The 26788-nt window shown below is 39.3% G+C and overlaps 1 protein-coding gene across 1 annotated transcript in view; it reads right to left on the bottom strand.

The window, feature by feature from the left end:
* Nucleotides 1-24433, bottom strand: part of DNAJC3 (DnaJ (Hsp40) homolog, subfamily C, member 3) — a gene marked incomplete at its 5' end in the record, with an annotated part of 29452 nt that extends 5019 nt beyond the window's left edge. The window contains 8 exons of the mRNA XM_009705504.1: nt 3731-3851; nt 3948-4053; nt 5827-5946; nt 7988-8169; nt 9410-9562; nt 19928-20002; nt 21092-21216; nt 24323-24433. Of these exons, the coding sequence (XP_009703806.1) occupies nt 3731-3851; nt 3948-4053; nt 5827-5946; nt 7988-8169; nt 9410-9562; nt 19928-20002; nt 21092-21216; nt 24323-24433 (993 nt within the window). The remainder of the gene's footprint in view (nt 1-3730; nt 3852-3947; nt 4054-5826; nt 5947-7987; nt 8170-9409; nt 9563-19927; nt 20003-21091; nt 21217-24322) is intronic.
* Nucleotides 24434-26788: the final 2355 nt, after the last annotated feature.

Below are 26788 nucleotides of genomic sequence, written 5' to 3'. Positions count from 1 at the left end.
ATTTCATTATGCTGCTTTACCACTCCAATAACTGTAAGCATCAGTGTACTTAATCTGCTTCACATAATAATGGAAGGTCCCATCACAGCGCCCTGCCGAATGCAGATCGGACTGCTCAGCTTCACTGGGCACCACATATCATTTACAGCACACACCACTGCTGGAAACCAAGCTGCTCAGGGGTCATGTGTTTGCAATGACAGTACCAGATTTCTCTCTTTTTTTTTTTTTTTTTTTAAATTGACTCCCTTATTTAAAGGCCACAAGTACTAAGCATACAGGAAGGTATGTTTTTTAGTGCTGCACACCGCAGAGGGAATGCACCCAGCACACCTGATGGCAAGTACATTTTGCCTTTTCTCTCAATTGGAAGAGACTTCAATTCTGACGGTACTCTCCAGTGCAGGAGTTTTCCTCTGTCAGAGAGCTAATTGCTCTCTCCACCTGAGAGGTGATGGCTGGAAGCAGGATGACAGCTTCCTGACCACAAGAAGTTTGCTACGAAACCAGGAGACTTATTACTAATTCATGGTATGTCGAGTGAGATATTTAACCGATTCTTCTCAGTCACTATTTCTAAAAGCACTAGTACCTGACAAACCAACACAAGCATCACTGCTGCTTCTTACTGGCCTGCTATTTGAGACAGCATCCTTCCTTCCTTTCATCCTGTCCCATGATGGGAAAGGAACAACCAGTTTCCGCTATCATGTTCAATTTAAATACTTTAGTCCAATCTAACTCTCCTCCTTTAAATACAAGAGCCTTCACAGTCTCTCAAACAGTAATTGCATCATATCTCTAAACACCTTAGCTGGCTTTCCTATCTTGCCTGCTTCTTTAAAACAGAGTGACCAAGATCGCCCATTATTCCATACGCAGAATTAATTTCCTATCAAACATGAGTAACTGCAGACAACCTATGTCCATGCCAACTCTGTTCGAGCAGTAACTGAATCAGTTATTCTCTTACTGAAATAGGGACTGTTTCCTCTACAGTAGTAGGCTGGGGAGGAAAAAAAAAAAAAACAAAACCAAAACACCAAAATAAGGAGGACATCCTGACCAATTTGAAACAGCAAGGTGTTTCTTTTTTTCCTTTGACAAAATTTATGCTGTATACTTTAGACAGACTCCTATACTTATGAGGTAAGCCAGCAAGGGAGTCATTACACATCTGTCTCTGTAGACAAGCCCTGGATCCCATGTTCTTATACAGTAAAATAATTTGATGGGAGTCAGAACTCAGCAATACATGCTGAAGTGCATCTTGAACATTTAACAATAGTTCTGAACTATAAGTACTTCGAAACTTCCTGTCTTTAAACAGAAAAATAGGTGCTTTCAGCTTGAAATTTTCCTGAGGGAAGAATAGGAATCAGCTGCCCCTTTAAATATGAGACCACAATTTTAATTGCTCTATGGTTCTCTACAGCAGAGAGAAATCAGCCATTATTTTCGAGCAGTTAAAACTGAAGGATAAATGAAGACACCCTCAGGCAGACAAACATTAATAGATGAGAATATTGTTTATGGAGGCTCTGCTGGAAGGCAGAGTGTAACTACAACCATCTCACTACTGTCAAGGGCAGGAGAAAGGCAGGGGATACGCTAAACAACAGGGATTTAGCGCAGCACAGTTCCACTCTAGCATGGTTGTCCGCTCAGAACCAGGCTAGGCCAAGCCCAGCAGGCTCCAGTCCAGGAATTAAGCTCTCCCAGATGTCAGGTGGGTCCTCTCAGTTTCCTTATATCCCATAATACGGAGGCATTTGCTCCAGCACAAGACCAAGTTGGTTCTGTGGATTTGTTCAGGGCCTTGTTACAAAACTGTTTTTCCCCTCTAATTTGCAAAAGTTGCCAGATTCTCTCACCCTAGAGGAACCAGACATAGATAAGGATTTAATAGAAGATAATGTCAGCAAGATCCAAATTGTGGTTCATTGGTTTCAAGAAAGCAAACAGATCAATTCTGTCCGCAACTACGAAGCAAAAGGTACATCTAAGAGGACTCATAGCAGGGCCTGTCTGGCCTGCCCCTCTCTGTACCCTCCTCCAAGCTGAAGATTCATACACTTTGAGGGAAAAAAATCCTCTTAAATTTTCTTTGGGTTCTGCTTTTGCTGATACTCCTTCCTCTTCAATCAAAAGCCTGGTACAAGTCGCAATCTATGCAGATTTGTATTCTGTACCTTTATCTATTTTTAGGGAAATATTTTTGGTTGGTTGGTTGTTTTTTTTTTCCAATTAATTTGTAAATCTACTTTTCCCAACACTGACTGAGGTTGCTTCCACTGTACTGAAGTACAGAGAAAGATGGGGAAATGCCCAAAGGTGAAATCTTCCTGACCCTTCTAGGTTGACACTGCAGTTCTAAACAATCAAAAGATGGAAAAACATTACCCTAAGAAAAACAGAAAGATAATTTTTCCTCACAGTTTAGAGTTTTTTTAAGCAATCCTTTTGTACAAAGGGCATCAGTTCTCTGAAATACTGTTGTCTTCCACCCTTCTTCTTATAAAGAGGAAGAAAGCCTTGCCAGCCTCGGCAAAGAGGGACTAGGACTGGGTCACTTCAGAGGTACAAAGTCTACAGGGCTGATAAAGAGGACTACCTGGGAAACACACTAGTCCTCTATATGCCGTGTTTTCATTTGAGTCAAGAAGGCCTAAAAAAAGCAGACCAAAATAGGTATCTCATTTTCAAAGTGAACTTCAAGAGGTGAACAATATCATCCCTCAGTGATTGATTTCTCAAAAAGACAAAAAAAATCTGAGCATGCTATTAATGAGAACAGCTGCCTCATGAATGTTTAAATAGAAAAGATTTTTTTGTTCAGTTGTAAAGCAAAAGATCCAGTACTATTGTTCTATGAGTACTAAAACTAATGGAACTAGTTTTCTGCAGATTTAAAGCCTCCAAGTCCTTTCCCTCATCACATTTGACTGAAACAGCCCAACACTTCAAAAACTGCTGCATGACTGAGCACAGGGGTGGACAGACAGACTGTCCAAATTTCTTTCTTAAGCCTGGTTTCTTATGGAAATGAGATTCTATAAATTAAATTTTGAAGAATTTTTTTATAGCAGATTAGCACTTAGTACTCTTAAAGAAGCAAGGGAACATCATCATGGTGTACTCCGAGACACCCGTTACTCAGTCCCTACTTTCCAAGGCTGAAGATAGGGGACCATGTAACAATACGCATTTTATGGAAACCCTGTATGGAAAATGCAGCCTTGGGAGAAGAATCAGTCTACTGCTCTTAGCAGCAGAGACCCATGGAGGTGAAGCAATGGCTGTTACCTTCCCGAGCCCTCACACATGCTAGAGGATAGAACAGTATGGTTTCATGCTGCCACCTAAAGGCAGTAAAGTGGATTTACATCCCCCTAACTAAAACTACCTTTTATCTCTAAATGCAATTGTCCGACATTGCTGATTATATAAAATGTGTTTAAGTAAGCCGAATAAGCTGTAGTCCCCTAGACCATCCTGAACACAGCCCGCTGTTGCAAAGACAACTGTGCTGTAGGTAAAACAAGTACGTTCCACTTACACTAATCAAGACAAAATTACCAGCAGATATTTTTGTAAATCTGCAACTACCAGTGCTGATTAGGGATAACACCACAGTGTAGAATCAACGTGCATGTTAAAAAATTTTTGAAACACTGATTGCATTTTAAACACCCACAAAAAAGTATGTGCAAACTGCATACAATTATACCTTCTTCATACAGGTCTTCCAGCAAATAAGCTTCTGCTCTGTCTTTCAGGGCATTCACATTGGTCGGTTCCAGCTGCAGAACTTCTGTACAAACCTTTATGGCTTCTGTAGCCTGCTGATTCTACAGAGCAGAAAGTAAAACAAAATTCGTGCAGTTGGGGTTTGGGGTTTTTTTTGTTTGTTTTAAAGAAATTTAGAGGGAGATAAGCAGAATTACCTTTGATAAGCAGTGGCAGATCCTTTCTTTGGCACGAGTAGCATAAATTGGGACTTCTGGCTCAGTTTTCATTACAGAATCGTATTTATTGATAGCATCTTCATACCTGTTTAAATCACAACGATGAGCATATCATGAAATGTAGTAACTATTTCAGAATGTTGTGATTTATTTACAAATTTTAAAATTCACAGATTTTCACATCCTTCTAGTAACGTACCTTAACTTTAATAGTCTTACGGGTGTGGTGTGATACAATAGCATGAAGAAAATTTTCAGCCACTTCAAGAATTACATCCCCATTCCCTTTTCCAGCCTATGAAACAGAAGAGCAGGCACTATGCCTGGCAGGTTTTTGCAGAAGATAATGACTACCATCCCTCACTGTGCACAGACAACAGTCTCTAGGTTTGCCTCCTGTCCAACAAGCCCCTCTGCACTTGGAAAAATGCGTCTCCCTCTCTGATAACTGAGATGGACTAAGTCTGGAGTCCTGCTGTCAGCACTGTACTATTTCCATTTCTTGGTATAAAAGAAAAAAAGTTCTTTACACCAGCTTGAATTGGGTGGTTGTTTTCTCCCTTCCTTCCTCTCTGCAAGTCACATAGCAAATTATATTTTTTGCTGTGACGGTTTCCAAGATGCTCAAGTTCCATGGTTTGAGTAAGAAATGGACTAGAACATTCACCTAAAAATGCAAGTGTGTGATTGAACCCCTGGGTTGCTACAAGCTAGGAGAAATTCAAGCTCTCTGAAGACTCCCTGAAAATGTGCTGATACTGGATTAAACAGAAGACTACAGTGAAAAGAGTCCAAATGGACTGCTGACTTACTAAAACTGTCTTCAGTTGTGCTGATTCACTTTCCTGATGTACTTAATTTTAAGAAGCCACCTTGACAATGTTTAATCACTTTTCAGGGGTCCTTACAGTTGGACGCCGTGTGCTTGGGAACATGTAAAACTGAAATAATGCAAGAAGTAGAACACGGAGGTACTGTCTACCATTTAACAGGCTGCGTAAAAGAAGCCCATCAGTCAGATCCACTTTTGCTCTCAAGCCACTGCAGAGTTACTAGGTGGTTCTGGTTTAAAGACGTGGTCCTTTAATCACAGAATAGTTGAGGTTGGAAGGGACTTCTTGAGGTCAGCTGGTCCAACCCCCCTGCTCAAGCAGGGCCACCTAAAGCACGCCGCCCAGGACCATGTCCAGACAGATTCTGAATATCTCCAAAGTGGGAACAGCCCACAACTTCTCTGGGCAACCTGCACTAATGGAAACAAGGGGGTGGTGGGAAGTATTTCCTCATGTTCAAATGGAATTTCCATTGCTCTTGGTCCTGTCACTGGGCTCCACTGAAAGGAGCCTAGCTCCACCCTCTTTGCATCCTCCCTTCAGGTATTTATATACACTGATGAGATCACCCTGCAGCAGAAAAAGCTGGGACTGTTCCCCCTGAGCCATCTCAGCTTTTCCTCACAGGAGAGAGATGCTCCAGTCCCTCCATCATCTTATTGGCACTTTGCTGACTTTCTCTCTCAGTAGCTTCATCCCTCTTGTACTGGGGAGCCCAGCACTCCAGGTGCAGCCTCATCAGTGCTGAATAATAATGTATGTGAGCTGACAAGTAGTATTCCTATCTTGATCTTACTGCCTGCTCCACAAAGTCCAGCATACAAAGAGAAGACAGTAGCAACAGAAGGAATCAGAATAGGATTGTCACTATGTGAGTCAATATTTATTTTAATTGTAATTTGAGAGCTGTGCTCAGTTATCCACTTCAACTGACAGATGCAAAAAGCATCCCTTAACTCCTCAATAATAAGTTGGTGCCTCAGTAATGATTTTTTTTTTTTTTCAATATAGCAGTGAACACTCACCTGCCTTCTCTGATGAATTCTTCTGCTGACTCGATCTGCTTATTGAGTTTCTTTACTTGTTTATAGAGAGAGAAGCATTGCTTATGGTCTTGGTCCAGTTTCAGACACTCCCGGACTTCACTTTTGACAGGGAGGTAGGAAAAAAAAAAAAAACAACAAAAAACACCAAAACAGAAGGACAACACCACACGTTATGAAAGATCACCTAGAGACACAATGCAGCATCTATAAGCTGTCCAGAACAGCACTTGACTTCTTTACACAATCTCTCCCTTCACCCAAAAATGAATTTAAAATGAGACCAAAAAAAAGTCTTCCAGAACATACATTGATATTTGTCTGGTTTTGTTTTCAATTATTTTGTATTGCCAAATATGCAAAGATTAAGAAGTGTTACATTAATAACTGATTAAACAGCAGAAGAAAAACATACCCTGGGAAAGAAATTCTATCCAGCAGTTATCAGATACAGTTGGTTGTAATTTTCCTGTATATTTAACTCAGCTATATTACAAAATACCTATGTAGAAGTATATTTTACGCTGCCTGAAACAGACAAAGCTCAGCTAAGACCCAAACCTCCTCTTGATGGAATCTCTGCAAAGCCTAAGCTTGACTTTTCACTGTGAAGACTGTTTAATCAGACTCCGGTTAGGTCAGATACCTCTTAAACCAGTCAAAAGTCTTTAAAAAAAATCTCCAGAATGTAATCACATGAAGGAATAAAAGTTTTGTATCATATAGAGTCATCATAGCACAACCAAGGGGTTCTTTTTAAAAAGAGATCACAAAACCTTATTTTGTAACCAAGCACAGACAAAAGTATCTATTATTTGAAAATCATTAAGCCTGTGAAGCTAAGAGGGAGAAACTAAGGGAAGGATAAGATTCACCCAGCAAGTCCAAGATCTACAGAACTCTTTCTTAGTATATCTTACAATGCAAAACAAACAAACAAAATCAGAGAAGAATAAAGAAAAAGAAGCTTATCCCTTCACTCTGATACCATTCTGTTCTTCAGCAGCTCTATCAATTATATTTATAAAAATCTTAAGATTTGGTTATTAACAGAGGAAGTCTATATGTGGATTTCAGAGAAAAAAAACCACCACCTCTTCTTGACATCACTAGGCTAAGCTATGGCCAGCTACCAAAAATCACCACCGAAGTGACCTATGAGCTCCAGAGATTAAGCATAGTCTGGAAAGGGGATTCCTAATGCAAATCAATTACTTATTCGGTGTTTACTTTTGCTCAGCTATAAAATGAATTTTTGCAATTACAATTACATGCAGTTTCCATCTACCAGCCAAGAAAAGAAACTCAGGCTTTTTCCGTTCCCATCCCCTCTTACTGAAGAGATTCTGTGGCAGAAACCATACTGGAAGGAGTTTGGAGACAAAGGAGGCGCATCTAAGGTGACGAGCTGCATAGAAACCACTTGTGTGCAAAAAAAGGGTTATACCATCTGTCCAACTAGGCACAGAGTATGAAGTTAACAGTCCAGACTGGGCAAAGGCAGTTATCTGCAGGACTGGCTAGGGACATATGGGAATAACACCTTAAACTTAAACTGAATAGGAATAAAAAGGTAGGGCGTTATCAAAAAATCATCCAAAATACTGCACACTGTCTGCAAGAATGAATTGACAGCTCTGGATCCCCAGCTCCTCACACCTGGACGCTCCTGTACTTTCTATTTATTCTTGAGCTTGTAACCTTTTGTTTCCACTCTTGAAAATAAAAATCTAGCCCTAAGACTTAATGCATACATTTTTGGTTTGCATTGTAAACTTCCCTCGAATGGAAGTTCAAGGTTAAAAAAGGCTCCACCAAAGCAAGTTTAGAGAAGCACCTTCTTCTAGGATGGGAAATACAATAAAGGCAGTAAGTAGAAGCAACTCCGACGGACTTGCACTATGGCTTCTACTGAAGTAAACAAGATGCTAGGAACCATCGATGCCTGGTCTGCCAAGAATAAACATGGTGTCTTCACTGCCAGTTCTTAGCTTCTGTAAAGGAGTTTCATTTATCAGATCCAGACCAAAGTTGCTACTGCACCCAAAAACCAGACAACATAGATATTTCATGGTTTATCATGACCTATATCATCACATTTTCTGTCTCAATTATAAATGATTACAGCAAACAGTAAAATTACCTGAGTGATAATTCATGGTCCCCTAGCTGATAATATATTCTGCTGATTTTATAGAAGGCTTCAGTGTTATCATTCTTTAATTTGGCAGCAGCTTTCAAGTCACTAATGGCTTTGCTTGGCTCCCCTTCCTTTATGTAACACTCAGCTCGAAGTTCCCGTAGCTCTGCATCCCAAACACAAACCTTGAGAAATCAAAATTAAAGCTTGGTTTTGGTCCATAACACTTCACTTCTTTTCCTCCCCAACAAAAGAAAAAGCCCAGGTAATTTCACTTTGCCAGCTGCAATAGCATAAGGTTCAAGTCACATGCAGAGTGCATGAAATCAGCATCTCTGCTTCCTGACGGATGCTGTGATGCACCTGTCCAAACAGAAAACAAAGGCCTGAAAAATTTGTAAATGATTCAATGAGCTCATGCAGGGAGATGAATTAGATCTACTGGCACTGCTTAAACTAAGCCAGTCTGTTGAGCCTCCAGGGAAGGATATCAGAAGCATAAATCACTATACTTCCCAAAAGAACCGGGGTAATGAACAGCAAGGACCAAGCAGTCTGTTGTCCTCTAGAAAGAAGCCTGTAGGTAAGATTCAGCTATGCAAGATTTGACCTTAGTATCCAGATTTTAAAGATATATACAGAAGTAACAATGCCACAGTATGGCAAGAATAATTACTTAAAAGGCTCTTCTGCTTTTCCACATTACCTCCCCATAAACAAACTCCCACACTTTGGCAGTTTCTTCATGAAAAGCTAGAACGTTGTAAATTCCAAGTCGGTGTTAATTTGTGTGTGATGAGTCATAGTAGTTAACTGTCTTTTAATATGTATTTCTATATGACACACAAAATGCCCACGATTGAGTTATTTACACTTATACTATCAGACTACCTATACTGATTAAGAGTCAACAAATACAGATATCTAAGGAACAAGCCGAAAATCCAGATAGCTATGTACATTTTTAACTTTGTGATTTTTTTTTTTTTGATCTTTTGTTACTTCCTTTTCTCAAGGCAAAAGTTGCCTGCATATAGGCAATGAATAATCTAGATGGAAAAAACATACACCTCCTGTATCTGGCAAAACTTCATTGGTTTGAGAACAACTTTTTTCCTACCTACCCCAAGAACACTGAACTGTGGAAAAACAGGAAAGCATGATCAAGAAAGTTATCCATAACAGAAGTTTGGCTGGAGTTGTATCTTTAACCCAAACTACAAGCTATTAGTTTGACTTTTTTTGCAGCAGGTGCTCCGCATTCTCCACCCTCCAACATCATTACAGACTCATGGTGCTCAGCAAAACTGAGCCAGTTACACCAACTGTTTTCACATCAGTGAAGCAGTTATGAAACAAAAATACACATATGTCAGACAGGAGCACTTGCTTCCCTTTCACAGTACTATTTTACTTAACACTTACTGACAAGATTTCATCAAGAAGAGAAATAGCGGCTTCGTAATCCTCTTGCTGGTAGGCAGACAATGCTTGTGAATGTAGGCGCTGTAGCTCATCAGATTTTGTTAGCTGAGTCTGGGCTTCTTTTTCCTCATTATTGCTAGGATTGGATTTGAGCTGCAAACATTAGCAGAGAGAGAGACTGAAATGCTTGTTCAAGGATCTCTTTTGTCCCATTAATAATCATATAATGGAGAACTGATTAAAACTGCAAATAAAGCAAAATTAGTTTTAAAATTCCACTGGATCGTTTCCAGCTCCAAACTTCAGAAAAAACAAAGACGTTTCTAGCTTCAATACAAGTTGTCAGGAGTCAGCGAAATCTAATTCCTCCCCCCACCATGCTTGATCATTTACCATGGGACACATCACACACAACAGTCATTGTCCCCCCATCATCCACTCGAAGTCATGGACCTCTCAATTGTTACCTAGTTAATTTATCTCTCTGCAGACAGGTATTAAGCTGTGGATTCCTCAGCGTCAGTAGAAAGTATATCCACATGGCATAATCATGTATCTCACTTCAAGCACAACACATATTTCTAAATTTATGAGAGAAACAAATGCAACATGTCACAGTGTTACTGGAAAGCTCTGTTTTTACATTTTCCCCAGAAAGAGTGGCTACAGCAACAAATTAAGATGCTACAGATGGGAGAAAGGCTCAGCTGGGAATTTATGCATTTTGCCTCACGTGTGGTTTTAAACAAGTCTAAAGTTTCGTCTACAAAGACTCTCAATTATCAAACTACTCTCTCTGAGCAAGTAGAAGGGGTTACATTGTACTTGCCTTCATTTGTTTAGGCAGCTTTGTATTTTCAAAGAAAATAAAAAACCCCCAAAATCTCACAGGCAACTCTGCTACCACCCAGGAAGACAAATATGGGCCAGGAAGAATCTCAACCATTCCCTTGCAAAGCCAGAAAGTCATTTGTAAGATTTGCGTAGCTTGAATAAGGCACTGGCTTCACACCTGCTGCTGATCAGAATGACTTCCAAAGTTTTAAAGGGGACAGATCAGCAGGATTTGAAATATTTTTTGTTTGCTTGCTTATTTTAAAATAAAAACTTGCCCTACCTTGCATTTTATACACACAATGTTGACTCGAGTTACCGAGTCCTCAAAGCCATCCAGCACTACTACTTCCCCCCTTTATCTCTGTGGTGGTGCATTCCCCCCCCCGGCCCCTCCTCTGGGCCTTGCTACGATTTCAGGAATTCCCATTTGGTCTTGGCCTTTGTAATGAGTCGGGCAGTTAAGCGTCCCTTGACCCTACCAGGAACTCTTTCATGGCTAAGGAGGGAACAACACTGATCATACCGGCAACTCCTGCTGCCTGACCAAGGCAGAGGACGAGAGCCAGAATAATCCCTCATCCCCTGACAGTCTTGGAACATTTCTTATCTGAATTGTAGCTCGAGTGAAGCAGTACCATTGTTACCAGAACTTTGACAACTCCAGTGATCATCAACCCGGATCGCGACTGATGACTAAAGTCAATCATCTTGCGAACCTATAAACAGCAGTCCTAAGTGAAACCCTTTTAGGTCTCCTGGACCGCAGCAGGCTGCAACCAGCTCCTCCCTCTGAGTGAGATGCCTCTCAGGGCTTGCGAACTCTCAAGTTTGCGAAGTTCAGAGGTCTGTTGCCGAAAGCTGATGACAGAGCGTGGGCCAAAACCCTTCACTCCTCAAGGCTCAACCCTCACCTGCTGAGAAATGCCAAGGCATTTGAAGCGAGTATTTCACTGAACTCAAGGGGAATTTTTAACAGGTATACTTACCCCTTTATATATTTATCCCTACTGCTCTCTTTTCTGTTTGTGTACATGCGTGTGGGAACTGATTTAAATACCCTATAACAACTCAATACACTGTTACAATTATAGTAAATCCCATTGAATCACTTTGTAAATGTCAAATTAGTCAATGATTAAATACTGTTAAATGAATCAGTGCTGCTAAATCCTTTAGATATAAACTGTTGACCAAGTCTGGGAATGGCAGTGAATCAGCTGCACCTAGACCCCTTTCTGAGAAGGAGTTTAGAAAGAAAGCGGGTCCATTCTGAATCTCGCGACCCAAAGGGAGAGTCCCCCTCACCGCTTTTCATCTCTGGTCTCTGTGTAAATCATTCTAGCTCGATTTTAACTTGATTTTCCTTTGTATGTTTCTTCCATGTAATAAGTAATAGAGTGAATCTTGCCATCAAACTTTGTTAAGTCACATTTTTATAAATTCGTATTAAAACCATTTTTGCTAAGACCTTTGACAGTGATTCTTTGAGGGACACTAAACCACTCATTTGCAACAAACTGTTGTCATGTGCAGGATACTAAATCAGGATTCGTGACAAAGTGGCCTCTTCCCTTTTTCTCATCAGTAAGTTCTTCAAACACTCACAATTTGTGCGGCAGTCTCTAATGTAACTCAACATCAGCCCTCAGAACTCCTTTAACACAACTTCCCCTGGTTCTAACACTTCGGTATATGAAAGGCAAAAGACAAAATGCAACATCAAAAGTACGCACAGGTCCCACCTCTGTCTCTGATTCTTCATTTCAAGTCTTGTTGAACCTTATACAGTAGTTTCATTTTACTCTGGCAAAAATCAAGTTGTACTTAGATCTGAAAATTCTCCTTTATCCCCTACGCTGTCTTTCAGCAAGAGGAGAGGAATGCAAGGAAAGCATTTTCTTCTTTGTAGGCTGATTCCTAATCTAAGTCTCAAAAAGCTTTTCTTCCGGTTAGAAGAGAAACTTTGCCTATAAACCCCTGATGCTGTGCATCCTCTTTCTCCCACAAATATGGAGCTTGTAGTAGAGGCAAATTTCTGTACCTGTAATTTTAAAAGTTCCAAGACTACAAAACACTCTGAAGTTCTGAACTGACAAGTTCCAACCGACTTACTTATTAATTCCCTCTCAATTTCTCAACACTTTCCTGTCTTAAAGATTATCAGCTTTTGCTATGGATGAGCTTTATGCTTCCATTTAAACTCATCTCACAATAACACTGCAGTCCTTAGACACAGACTATGTTTCTTGTAATTTATTTGGAGCAAAACAAAAGTGAAACATCCTAGATAATTTTAGGCAGTACAAACTATCCAGTTAACAAAGAAGGGGAAACTTTCCAAGCTATCATTCAAACTAAAGCCATCAAGCATTTGTGTGCTACAGTATAAAGAAAACATAGAAGCTCTTAAATAAGTAATTAGTATATTGCTATGATGTTTTAATCAGTAATGTTAACTAAAGTAAAAAGAAGCCTGTTCATTCAGCTCCCAGAAAAAAAAGCTAGAAATGTGATGCAGTTGTTTGCTACTCTCCTTTTGGTTTACTCCCCAATTTTTTTTTTCTGTCTTTTTGCCCTGTGATCAGAGGACTGTCACATCACTCTCAGTAATGAATCACATTTCAATTATTTCTCCTTTTCCGGTGGAGCAGTAAGCTTGGGGATTACAACTCAGAACAACTGCTTGCACTAAGTATGCTAGATTTCCAAGAAAGGAGCAAAGTATTAAAAACCCCTTCAGCTGAATCAGGTCGAAGGCAAACCTAACGCTCCTCTCTACGTGCTTCATCAATGGCCTCAAAGCACAAAGTCAGAAGCTACGCTCTGCTCAGTTCTGCTGGACATGCACACCGCTGCTACTGGTGAACGTGTTCTCAGCACAGTATCCTTTGCTGTCTTTGCGGTTTACTACATGTGGATTAGAACACTAAATTAGTTGCAGTTCAAGTTGCAGCAACAAAAACTAGCCATCTGTTAATAGCAGCTCTCATTCATTACCACCCCCCCCGCCCCAAATCCATACCTAGTTCCTTTACAGAAAACAAAAGGCCAGTATACAGGAATGGTTTTGTGATTGCAAGTAATTCTCTATCACAGATTTATTACCGTAGACGCTGCTTTATTTTATAGCCTCGTCTCAGCAGAGGGGAGAAAAAACACCCTAGGGTAAGCAAAACCCCACTTCCTCCTCCCAAGTAAGCAAGATTAAAGGGAACAAAATCATCACCCCCACTCAATTTAATCAAGTTGAGCTTTAAAAGCATTTGCATGTTTATTGATCTTTCTCCCCATTACTCTTGGAAAGGAAGCTGGCTTCTTCCAGAGCTTTATCTCAAGGACTTGACTCAAAACTTTGCAACATTACCCTGCTGCACCCAGCACAGTGGGAAAAGATATCAGTAGTTCACTTCATGAAACCCAGCATTTTCTCAGCATGTAGAAAGCCCTTAGACCATTTCTATTCAAACTAGGCAGCCTTGGAATGACTGCCTTGCATTTGCAGTCAAACATCAAGTATTTAAAAGTTTCCTGATGGAAAAAGCATTTTAACAAGCTAAACAATTCATGCTGGTTTTCAAGAAGCAACATAACTGCCCCCCCCCACTTGACTGCATTTCACAAGTCCATCCATATGACCTTTCTAACCATACAGAGAAGTTACACCAGCCATACACAAGGCTACATGAAAAATACAATGCAGCACTACCTCAGAAAAAATATCTTAATACAAGGCCATCGATACAGCCAAACTGGTATATCAGCAGTGACAAAACACTGAAGCGAGACCAATGTTAAACTACACAGGATCCATTCGCATTTTGTGTGTTGGACATTGTATCCTCAAGATGCCACGTCCAGTCTGAATTAGTGTATTTCAATGTGTTGCACTCACATGTATCTTACAATTGTGCTCTCTGGATCAGCAATATGCTTTTTATTTTATAAAGCTTTACAATATTGTCTGTTACCACGCTAAAAAAAGATCCCCAAACACAGAACACTGTTAAAGGACGCAGAACTGGACATCATGAACATGGAGCAAGTGCCTCCTGCCTATTAAGTTTACTAAGAACTCTTTGCTTCAGGATCTTTTTTTCAGAAGCACAGGGAAGAGTTACAAAACATGGCTAAGCTAATTCAATGGCTTACCACGACCTGTCCTGCTTTCCAGCTACACAGTCCTACATATTCCTTTGCAACGGCCCATTAACAATCACGAAAAAGTCGGGCATTTAGTACAGGAATTCTAATGAAGAACAGCTACAACCACCCTGACAAAAAAAAAAAAAAAAAAACAAAACACCAAACAAAACAAACACAAAACCCCCAAAAACATAACTCAAAATCCATACTCTCAAAGAGTATAAAGGTATACAAGCCATTCATCTGTAGCATTCAAGTATCTTAGTATGTATTATAAACAGACACTATCAACTTGAAAAATTCTTAAATACTGTTGTTTTAAAAAACCCAAAATGTTAGACACACTGTTTCTATATGCTACTTACTATGGTCCAGTGCCACCAACATAGGCATACATCTACACATTTTAAAGCTGTTCTATTTTTTTGCTTTTCAAACTGGTAAACACACAGACAATGAAAAGAGGTTGATTAGGCTTTTGAAAAATATTCTGAAGGGAACTGAAGGAACCTCCATGGTTTGCGTTATCTAAGATCAAGACATCTATCTACACACTCAAGAATAGTGCACAAAGAAAAGTTCTGCACTGGTGGGACAATATATTAGGTAACACAGCTATGATGTTAGACGGAAAAAAGCAAGGAAATATTTAAATACCTCTTAGTCTTTACCCAGGACGCTACAGATGATCACAGTACCACAGAGGAATGTATTTGGAAGCAATCTGATATAACTTTGATTCTGTTTAAGCGAGCTTCAAACACCCAATCCATGATTACCTAGTAACTCAAATCGGGTTAACTTACAGTGCCATAAGATGGTCTCCTCCATCTACATCCAAAATAGCATTATTACACGTACCAACCAACTATTATTCAGTGTATTTTGCAACAGCCAACGGCCTCTCTAGATTAGAACACAATTTGCAAACATACAGTGTTCAGTCACTCGGCCTTGGCTGCCATCTACCAGGCTGGAAGCAGCACCTTCAGTTTCCAGCTTTTAAGTGTTTATGCTTCCAAGAGAGACAGAATCGCGTATTTAGGACACCTCAATTTACAGTATTTATTGCAACAGACTGCAACTGTGAACATTACAGTCAGTCTTAAATAAAAACAAAACAAGATAATTTCAAAGAAATACAACGCGGTCCTTTCCACACTTGCCAATGGACTAGGCAGAAGTTCTGTTCTGGTTTTGTGCCTTCTACAGAATTCAGCAACTCAAACGCTTGTCATTTTCTCTAGGACAGAAGCAGGGTCACAGACAGTATTACAAGGCATATACAAATGGCTGTCAGGACTTGCATTGCTTTTGTCACCGTTTCAGGAGGCATTCCATGAACAAAAGTATACCAATATTCCTTCTATTTTCACTACAAATCACATGCTTAAAAATAAAATAAATATTCCAGGGCTTTCATGGATTGAGGCCTTAGACATGAGTGTTGACGTGCCCACAGAACTGTCCTGCTGACTTCTATTATTCAGAAACTCCTAACCAAAACAGAAGGAACTTGATATTAAAGCATACGAACACACAACCGAAGTCAGAGCACAGAAAGAAATACTATTCACCTACTGTGAGCAATGACTTTCTAAAGTCACCTAAGGACTTCTGCTTAATTCTCATTCCAACCTGCGCACTGTAAACACAAGAATTAGACCCCACTGCTGACACCTGTTCAAAGTTTTATTACCCTTGAGGTCCTAGACTTCCAAACTGGTAGCCAAGCTGCAAAGCAAAAAGCTAAAGAACTTCTAAAGATTAATGAGCTGTGATTCTGCATTGCTGGACAGAAAAAAAAAAATCTGGCCCGCATAAGGAACTTCATCAGGTTGGTGCATTTGTTGGTCAAAAAGAGAGGTTTCTAGAAAGGTCATATTGCTTAACATGTCAAGGCATAAGTCTGAATCACACCCTCTATCCAAACCTCATGACTGATTTTAGCCAACAAGGAAGTACAGAGCAAGAAAAAAAAAAGGGCAATCTAAAAATAACGCATGAAGGCTAGGTCTCAAGAGGCTCTGCCCCTGAAAGGAGCACACTCTCGTCCTTTCCAGCCAGGCATTCCCACTGCCTGCACACCCTAGCACTGCCTCACCAGACACACAGCACCCATACACCACAGGCGCTACAAACATCCAAGCAGAGAAACTGCTCTGCTCAGCCATCACATAACTTTAAAGAGATTTAGGGATAGTTTTACTATTATACATAAAGAATAGTTCCAATGATTCTTTTAAGCCCTACACAAAACTGCTGCTGTTACAAGCTGGGCAAGTTTACCTGTCATTCTCTGCTTTGTTTAGATGGACTGAATTTTTCTGACTCTCTCTCCTTCAAAAAGGACCGCATCTCCTAAACTGCCAAGATCCCTTTCAAAGAGCATGACAACACAGGAGGGATGGGAAGGGGGGAAAAAAAAAAAAGCAGCAAGCTTTTCAGAGTCTCCACTGGGATTCAACAGACTTCTGCAATACGCTAGGAGAAAACAGCACCTTACAAATGGCTCATTACATCAGTCACCTTGCAGTGACTACATCAGTTTTGGTAGGCACGGAAAGCAACCCTGGTGTCACTGACTCTTAATGCAAGCGTAATATAGGGAACGACAAATCATCTCACTCCTACATGTCTGTCCTTGAGTAGTCCAAGTAAAATTACTCTCCTTCGTTTCCACACCCTGACCTGGTTTTTCCAACTCAAATGTGGGGAGTATTTTACAATCTGATCTGCTCCCTTGAAGTCAACACTTGACCCAAACAAACAATCTCTTGTGTGAATTACACAAGAGATAACACACCTGCCATCATTCAAGGGCATACAATCTACTTCAAAGAAGGCTGGCTTTACCAGAAGCAAGCCCATCTCATCCACACAACTATTGCCTCAGGAAAAAAACCTTAACATTGAAGGTAAAAACTCCCACATTTAACATCCCACAATTCATTTCTGTAAGCATATGACATCCTCGGGACCACCTGTTCTAGTTAACATCCCAGACCCCTGCATAGTAAAGAAAGTGGACTCTTTTTCTTCAAATTAAGACCTCCCTTTCAGTGAAGGAGGATGGCCCAAGCTTTTGTCTAATTTAGTTGCAGATTTGGACGCCAAAGTTTACTGATGTGCTACATGCTTATCCAGAATGAAAGCATTGCAGTTAGCTGATACCCAGCCAACAAAGTGAGAGGCCAGGGGGCTGTTCAGATCCCGACCTACACTTACTCAGCTAGAGAGAAGAATCATAGATTACATACTCTGTTCACAGGTAAAACACACAATTTCAGGTATCCAAGTCCACAACTAAATTGTAGCCTAAAAGCTACTGAGATCCCATTCTGGCGTCATATCTGCCATAGTAGTATAAGGAACTCTCACTTCAAGGTACAACTTACTCCTTTTGACTTCTACAATATGAGTCAAAGCTTCCCAGTGGCTACTTTACCTTGCCCCTATCGCTTTTGGCAGCAAAGGTAGGGTCTGGATGTAAAAGTCTTGAAATCATTTAGAAAGATAGATATTCAATCCCTGAGAGACTTCCTCCTTCTTTCCTCCCTTCTCATTTACAAAAAAACACCCCACAGAAACACGGTATTGTGACTCTTCCTCTCATCTTGACATTAAATGCAATTTTATATTTAAATATAAACATACTGCCAGAGTATACTAGGTATTTTAGACACACAGAGAACTGGCAGAATAATCAGACTGACTATCTGAAAGATTTAGAAGAAAACAAGGGAGATCACAAAGAAGTATGTATTATACTTAAAAGATTCAAGGTATGTAGGATAACTTAATCCCCTCCCCCACAGGAATAAACCTGTTACAGAGGATTACTTTAATATTGCCTTCTTTTCCTTGAATATACTGTACTTCACTGAAAATTGTGCTCTTCAAAACAGACCGCTTGCCATATCTCCAAGTACATAGGCAATATTGTTCACAGAACCAATGAAACGGGAACTAAGATTCAGGACCAATATAGTATCTTCAGAAGTCAGCTTCTGAGAAGAAACTCGGCTCCACTTCAGATTTAAAACTTGACTGAAGACTGAAACTATTTCACTGACAAAAGGCAGCAATCTAAGTTTTTGCAGGTGGTTTGCAAAAAGGACAAGCTACTTGACAGTTGACTGGAGAAGCACTTCCACATGCAGCATCAAGCAATACTTCGAGAAACAGTAACTGCAGAGAGATGCATACATAAACTCAGAATCAATACTGACATCACGGAATTGCTATTGGAGCAACTATGCCCTGAGTTAAACAGAGCTGAACGACATTCTCCCACATTTGCAAATAGCAGGGCTGCACTGCAATCAGACATGCAATGGCAGACCACACGCCCCTAAGAAACTTCCTGAGGAAGCAGCAGCAGCCAGAGGAGCCAATGCTACATGAATTTCAGAATAAGCTACTGCAGCTTTGCTACAAACACAAAGACTGCCTGGTGCATTTCTACCTGCAAGAGCCATTCCTCCCAATTCCCCTGCAAAGCGGACAGCATAGCTGCTCTGTTTTTGTCGTACATACTCACTAGGAAGATTTCCATTACACATCTGCAATCTGCAATGCAGAACTGCTTTCTCCATCACACTCTCCAAAGCAAGCCAACAAGACAGCATCAGTTACACTTTCAAATTCTATTTATTTTGGCATAAGGGACAGGCAAGCTGTTCAGGCTAGCAACTCTTGAAGAGTAACCAAGAACAAGAATGAATCTTATTTATTCTCATGCTTACACAAATTTTGTGCAACAGAGAGAGAATAGAGTTTCGCATATTCTCTGAGGAATTTTGTTCTGGCATTAGATCAGTTTATTTTTGCAACGTAAGGCTGAAATGCACAAAATACCTATCCAGAGAAAAAACAACCCAAGTGAGTTTTAGGTGGGTGACATCCAACTGTGTTCGTATGCAAACTCTGGGCACTTGCTGCGGAGAGAAAGTATTGTCAACACAATGGAGAACTCCTCTGCAGATGAGAAGATATGCAGATGCATGCCACTGAAATTCATTGATTTTAACAGCCCAGTGACTAAATTAAGAGCCCAGGAGCCTCAGAATCCTTCTGCAATCAGTGAAAAGAGATAGGAACCTTCAAAGGTTGATCAACAAGGCCCCTAGTGACCTCCTAGGGTGACCTGAATATAGTGATGTAAAGCAGGGTTCAATTAGTACTTTAAGTCCCATGTCACTTATCCTTTCTTTCTGAATGAAGATTGCTCCCTAGTTTAGATGTCATCAAGCAGAGATCACGAAGTGGTAGGCACACACACAAAAAAGAGACTTTTCAAAGTGCTGTGCTACTTCACACAACACGTTCCGATTTCATTTTCAGCGCTGCACTGCAACTTTATCAGTCATTTATTCATACAAGGTAGCTTAGCAACAATACCTTTAAAGAACAGGTAAGACAAAGTCAGGCATACATACACATACTACCTCTACTGCATCAGAGCTGAGATGAGATCTTGGCTCAGAACCCAACCTTAAAAGCCGTGATGTAGTCCAACTTAGGCCTCCAACTTACCACATTTTTAAAGTCATCCTCTGCTTCATCAAACTTTCCTTGCTTCAGCAGTAAGTGCCCTCTCTGTAACCTTGCCTGAAATAAAACATAAGGTAATTTCTTTTGATTTACAAATTGGAATGCAGCAAAGTATGAACATAAGCTTCAGTGTCCTTCAGGAGGAAGAAAAAATTTCATTGTACTACAGCTAACAAGCTGAAACGGAGATCACAAGATCCATTCCTTGTCTTCTCAATTTGATAATGTTCTTATGAGGCCTCTTTGATGGTAAAGGAGCACACTGCACCAGAACTGAGGAACAGAAGACAGCCACAGTTTTTATAAACAGTTGCAACTCATGTAAAGAACTCATTTGAAGAGTTGCACAAAACAAAGCAAATGTTTACCTTACACCACTTTTCTGACTATAACCACTTACAGATTTAAAGAAATTAGTAGAAATAAGAAAAAATAAACAACTCCCACACATAATTCTTCCGCTAAACTTTTGGAACAATAGAAGCTATGTAAAAAGACAAGTTAACGATTTAGAAGATTTTGATTTATGATAAGAATATTATCATACAACAAGGAACTTAACATTTGCTCCTTCATTGTAAGCCATACAGGACACACCACTCCCCATGGAAAAGGGAGATGAGAGAATCTGATGGAGAGGACTTCAGCGTCAGTCTCCATCTAGCAAAGCAGTCTCCACATACAGTAGGCAGACGTGAGGAAGGGATAAGTAAATCAGAAATTGCAACAACCCCAAAGGAAGGCAGTGAGATTAGGACAGTTGCTGTGGAGAAGAGATGCCTCAAATCAAATGCTGATTAAGCCATAAGAAAAACAGAGGTATCTCTGTGCTCTCTCCCCACCTCTGTCTCAGAGGGCACAGCCTCGGTGACTGAGAGTAACCACAACTGAGAGAGGGAAAGTGTTTAGCATAAACCTGTGAGGAACATGAACTTAACAGAACTACTCTTAGTTGTTATAGTAACTGGCTAGACTGTACTCAAAGCTGCAAATTCAAGCACATAGACCACTGCTATTATTTGATCCTATTTAAAGCCTTCTGAGCAGTAATGTATTTTCTACTTCTGCTGAGCAGTCTGAAAAACAGCCGCCTTCGAAGCAGGTTCTTTTTACACTTGAACAATTTTCAATTCTAGTAATACTTACTGATGTGAAGTCCTGCTTTAATTCAACCACTTTACTTAAATCACGAATTGCTGCTTTAGATTTGCCCATGGCTAAGTACACTGTGGCTCTTCTGTAATAAGCAATGTAGTTATCTGAGTCTCCTTCTGCAAGTGAACAAACTGTAATCAGAATACTATTTCAAAGCAACTGAAACTTTGGGTACAGCAAAACTATAATGACTAAAAATATATCAACTGACTTTTAAGCCACTGGAAAAAATGGTATTTATCAATAAAACATAATATTTGTAACATTGTCCAAGCAATATTTTTAATGCAGTTTGATTATTTAACAATAAAGTTTACAGAAACACAATAAATGCCAAATAATTAAGAGCACTGAAGGTAAAATATGTACATATTTTTCAGATTTGTACAGGAAAACAGCCACGACATACTAACCCTTATCTCCAACTGCAGGTCTACATTTGAAAGCATGTTAATTCATGATTCTCTATCCCAGTCCCTGTCCATCATCTGGATGCAAGGAAATAATCCCAAAATGACTAATATGTTAGTCCAATGTTGTCACAGACGCATAAACCCTTTACATCATCCACTCACACTTAAGCATCTTCTTTCTTTACTACTAAAGTGGGCACCACAACCCTTTCCGAACGGCAGACAAATGCACGTACATGATCAAAACCCAAAGACTAACTTCAAGGCCGACACATGCCATGTTGCTTGCTGGTCAAACTTCTAAGATCCAGCAATTTTAACACTCTCTAGGCTAGCACATGTATGTACAGCCTTACAGGAGGCAAACATCAGTCTCTGAAATCAAGTAGAATTTTCTTAGTATTCTTCTCTATGCAGTATTTCAAAGAAACAGGCGACAGTTACTGTGGGCTCTCAACGGTGACCCAGACCACACAACCACATGCAGTAGAAGGCGGGCTCTCAACGGTGACCCAGACCACACAAACAACCACATGCAGTAGAAGGTAGTAAACTTTCTACTGTGCTATTATTAAAAAAAAAAAAAAAGTTCATCAATCCAGAATGTGTAGACAAGAACACCCATACCTGAGGAACAAAACAAGTATTTCTCTTCCTCACCTCATTTGAGGTTGAAGTTGAACTTTAAAATAAACGGAACAAATAGCATTGCCAAAAATCTTATGGTCAGTAACCGAGCTCCACAGCTGGCCCCCTCCATTATCAAAACACTATTTCAGTTCTCACCGGAAAAGCTAATCTGCACTCTTCCTCTACAATGTCTTGGCTGTGGAAATTCTCATGTCCAGCACTGAAATTTAATAACAACTCCCATATCATCTTTTATGTCAGCATTATGGACATCAAATAAATTCAAGTATTACTACCTTTAAAAAAAAAAGAAGGAAGCGTTAAGGCCTGCTGCATACAACTGAATGCGTAGAGTAGGTACAAATCAATAGCTGAAATTAAGGAACTCTATTAACACACAAAGGATGAAAGATAGGAAAGTGCTAACCTAGAAAGCACATTCAGCACCAGATGATGACCTTTCTGACAGTCAGAATACGGTTTTACCTCAGTTCCCCAAGAACAGTAATAAACAGCAACTGACATTTACTCGGAGAGAAGGTATAAGCCATCAACTTGACGGGATCAAAGAAAGAGTTGAAAATTTAACTGAAGAGAGAGTAGCATTCTTATATTTTAGATGTTTAAAAAAAAAAAAAAAGAAAAATTGGCTAGCTGAGGCAAGACAAAAAGATCTATTTACCTCACAGTCTACAATAATGTAATACGGGCAAAAAAGGATTAGAGAAATCTCTTCTCCCTCCCTCTACAAACACAGTAGGCAAAACATGCTTAAAATCTTTTGAAAAAGGTCAAGTATAAAGAAGAAACAGAAGTCTGACGAAATTTTATGCAATCAGGCTCAAATCAACATCCAACTAAGAATCCTATCAAGGTCACAACAGAGATAGTCACACCGTAGTTCTGCCAGCTGCTCGAGCACTGCTGGCAAAGCAGAGGGTTTCACCACATGCAGGCACCTCACTGCTCATCCCACCTCACACCGCTGCTGCCTTTGCACCACCACGGACTGAAATGGACTTTTCACCAAATCCAAGTTAAAGCTTACCAACCAATAATAAAGGAATAAACCCCGTTGTAACACTAACTCTGCTCAGATTCTACAGGAATGTTTTGGCAGCAACACACAAGGCGAAAGGAGTAACAGACCACCTTCTTGGTGGGATGAGGAGCTTTCATAGCACAGAAAAAGAGGAAGTTTCCCCCTCCACTCCCTTTATATAAGAGAAGCTGATCTTGTAGAACTCACAGAAAATATTAATAGCTCAGAATCAGCAGATTTTCATTTACATATTGCTAATAGACCAAGGCATGGATAGAAAATATTCAATAGTATGACTCATTACCATGTAACACCTTGGTATTATTCTTCTCAGAGAAAATGATGCACTTGTACACATTATAACAAAGGTCAACACCTTAAAACATGTAAAAAACCCACGCTATTGAGAAATTGTAGTGTTAATGGACACAGCTCTTTACTGGTGCTATCCGTCTCTATGCTTCAAGGATTTTAAACAGCACAGATGCTTTAAAATCTATGGAAGCAAACATTTAACTCCTCAGTTTGTTGAAAATGCAGAACACCAAACCAAGAACTCACTTAATAGTTGAGCATAAGAAAGGGACAGTTAATATACTCTTCACTACCAGCTCAGTATCTGAAACTTGTAGTATCAGTTTCACTGAGGTATCACCCACTTCAAGATTTCATTTAAAAAAAAAAAAAAAAAAGAGACCATTTCAAAGTTTGAATTTTTTTTACAGTGCTGGAAAGAAGAAATCATAGACAAAGGTTGAGTTTAAAAGGCATACTTCAAAAAAATTCATAAAGATAAAACCTAATCTTGATGGGATTAGATATAGAAAAATATCCCATCAAATGATACCACAGTCAATTACAATTGCAGCCACACAGCTAGCTTGTCAAACAGCACTGACTTAGCCTTCACGTACCATGTAGTTAATTTAACAGTTTCTTTTATCAAAACCAAAGCATAAACATTCTACTGCATCTCTGTTGGCTCCTGTTCAAACTGTCACATAAAGGTGCCCCAACTTCTGTGACTCATGGAATGCAATTTGCAAGAAAGCATGATACTTAACGAAGCAAATAGCAGGGAAAAAACCCTCACCCAAAGGTACATGAGTGCAAGAGTTGCTTTCCTGAGATACGTACCTATAGCCGCATGAAAGTGAGACAAAGCATCTGCTAGCTGTCCAGCAGCCAGTAACTTCTTTCCCATTTCAAGTTGTTTTTCTACTTCTGCATTTATTCCACATTCAGCTTCTTCAAGAAAAACCAAAAAGATCAAGTTTTTGAATGACCAGTTTAATTATACCAAACACATACAGTCGCAATACAACACATTAACAAACAGTTACTGATCTAGAGGCAGAAGTTACATCTTCCCATGATAAAACAACCTGCAGCCTAATAAACACGTGGCATGACTTCCCTGCCCCAAAAAGGATGTCAAAATAAATAAACACTGTAAAGCACAGCCTTGTGAGAAGGTGCCAAATATGCATTTCTATTCCTGTCTATACATTCAGTAATGTACTTTTGCACATCAAGCTTTATACGTCAACTATAAAAACAATTTGACAAAAATACACTTCTATTTGGGTTTTCAATTTCAAAATAACGTGGAAAAAGACTCACAATGCACACATAGCAAATATAAAAAAGTCTTAAGTTTAATTTTATGACCCTACTAGTAACTTAGGACTCAACTGAGAACTGTTAGCTACTTCAGAGATTGGCTTCTCATCTACTGCACTTTCATCTCATCTTTATCATTTCCAAGGCAAACTGTTTCCAGAGCACAGGTTTTGATATAAAACATTAAAATTGTCACTCCCTTTTCATTTAACCAGCAGTATGAAAATCATACTAAAGTGGTATGTTTGCAAAGTGCCACTTTTATTTTAAAGCTAATAAATAGCTGCTGCTCAACCAACAGGGAAATCCTATTGTTGAGAAGAAACAAGCAGCTAAGTGCCAGTACATGCTGTACATACATCAATTCAGCCAGAGAGGTTTTTCATTTGTGCTGCTTCCAGCATTCTTCAAATCAGAACACAATTTCACTACAGCTTACCAGTTTACGACTATTAAAACTTTCACGCTCTTTTACTAAGAGTATACCCTTTGCATAAATTCAAGCAAGGTAATATATTAAAATCCTGAATAAATACATTACATTAGAAAACAATGAACTACAACTAATTAGTAGGAATCAATTTCTTTCACTCAGGTTTTGGATCAAGACAGGCACTTGAATTAATCTTAAATATGAAAATTAAGCAGCACTTTGAAGTCATTTCTTCAAGTCTGAACAAAAATGTTACACTACACAGATTGAAGGAAAGTATATCAAAACTTCTCACACCAAAACGTGATTAAACAACAAAGTATTTGTAATGAAAGAACAGTAACTTCTGATCACCAGTCATCAAGATTTTAGAACTAGGAGCTCTCAGCACCTGGGATCTTCATTTAATTTTCCTTTCTTACTCCTTAATACAGTTTATAATTCTTTAATTCTGCATAAGAAAATCATTGAGCTGTCTATATTAAAATGAACAAAGTGCCCTCTATATCCACTGGAAAAAACTCTATGTGCTAAAAGATTGACAATAATTCAGCAAGCTGGATTCAAGGGCTTCAATTCGATTATTTGCTTTAGAACAATGATAGCAAATTCCTTTTTTTCATTACTGGAAATTACTGTATAAAATAAGCCCCAGATTTCCAGTTAGTATTCTTTTTTTGTTTAAATAGATGAAGTTAAAATAAAAATTACTTATCATATAGTCAATTTGGGGATCTTATTAAATGATATGTTTTAAAAATTTATTCTAGGTACGTATAGCTCTGAATAAAATATAAATAGCTCCACTGATAGTGGAGAAGTATCTCGACAGTAATTTTTTCACACACACTTCAAGGTAGCTTTTATGTGAATGCCCAATTTTCAGAAAAATGGACATTCTTTGCCATTTTGCTCCTTCTCTAGCTTAAAGTTTTGATCACCAAGTAGTTCAATGTCCTCTAAAATGACAAAGCAAGCATTGGAGAAAAAAAAAAACACAACACAACACCAACACAAAAATCCAAAACAAAACTGGAAAACAAACCCATCACAAATTTCCCTGGTTTTGGAAGTATACTAGCAACAAATCAGGTATCAAACCATAAACAAACAGAAGTATTTAACATGGGCTAAAACAAAAAATCCTGAAGCTTCATCCCCTCGTCTCTCCCCACATACGAATATCTGAAATCTTTCAAAACTTGTCAGTTTGGAGTGGTATCCTAGAAGTCTGCTGTAAATTACTCTGATGAACCTTCCGTCCACCTAAACATAGCATTCAATTTTCACAGTCTCAAGCATCTGAAAAAGTGCCCTTGTTTCACCTTTAGTCACATCAGGATAGCTCCAAGAACAGATTTTCCACAGTAAGATGTACCTATACAATTCAGTGTCTTTCCTAGGTTCCATACAGTTTTACAGTTACTTAACACTTTAGGCAGGAGAGCCATTTTTTTCCTTGAAAATCCTGAAGATAATAAAGGAAATGAGAAAGGTGATAATTAATAGTAAACAGGTAAGTAATAAAAGCAGGGGCAACATGGATA

The sequence above is a fragment of the Cariama cristata genome, unplaced genomic scaffold (assembly GCF_000690535.1).
Source record: "Cariama cristata isolate BGI_N322 unplaced genomic scaffold, ASM69053v1 scaffold1698, whole genome shotgun sequence".
NCBI lineage: Eukaryota > Metazoa > Chordata > Aves > Cariamiformes > Cariamidae > Cariama > Cariama cristata.
This window is presented reverse-complemented; position numbering and strand designations above follow the sequence as displayed.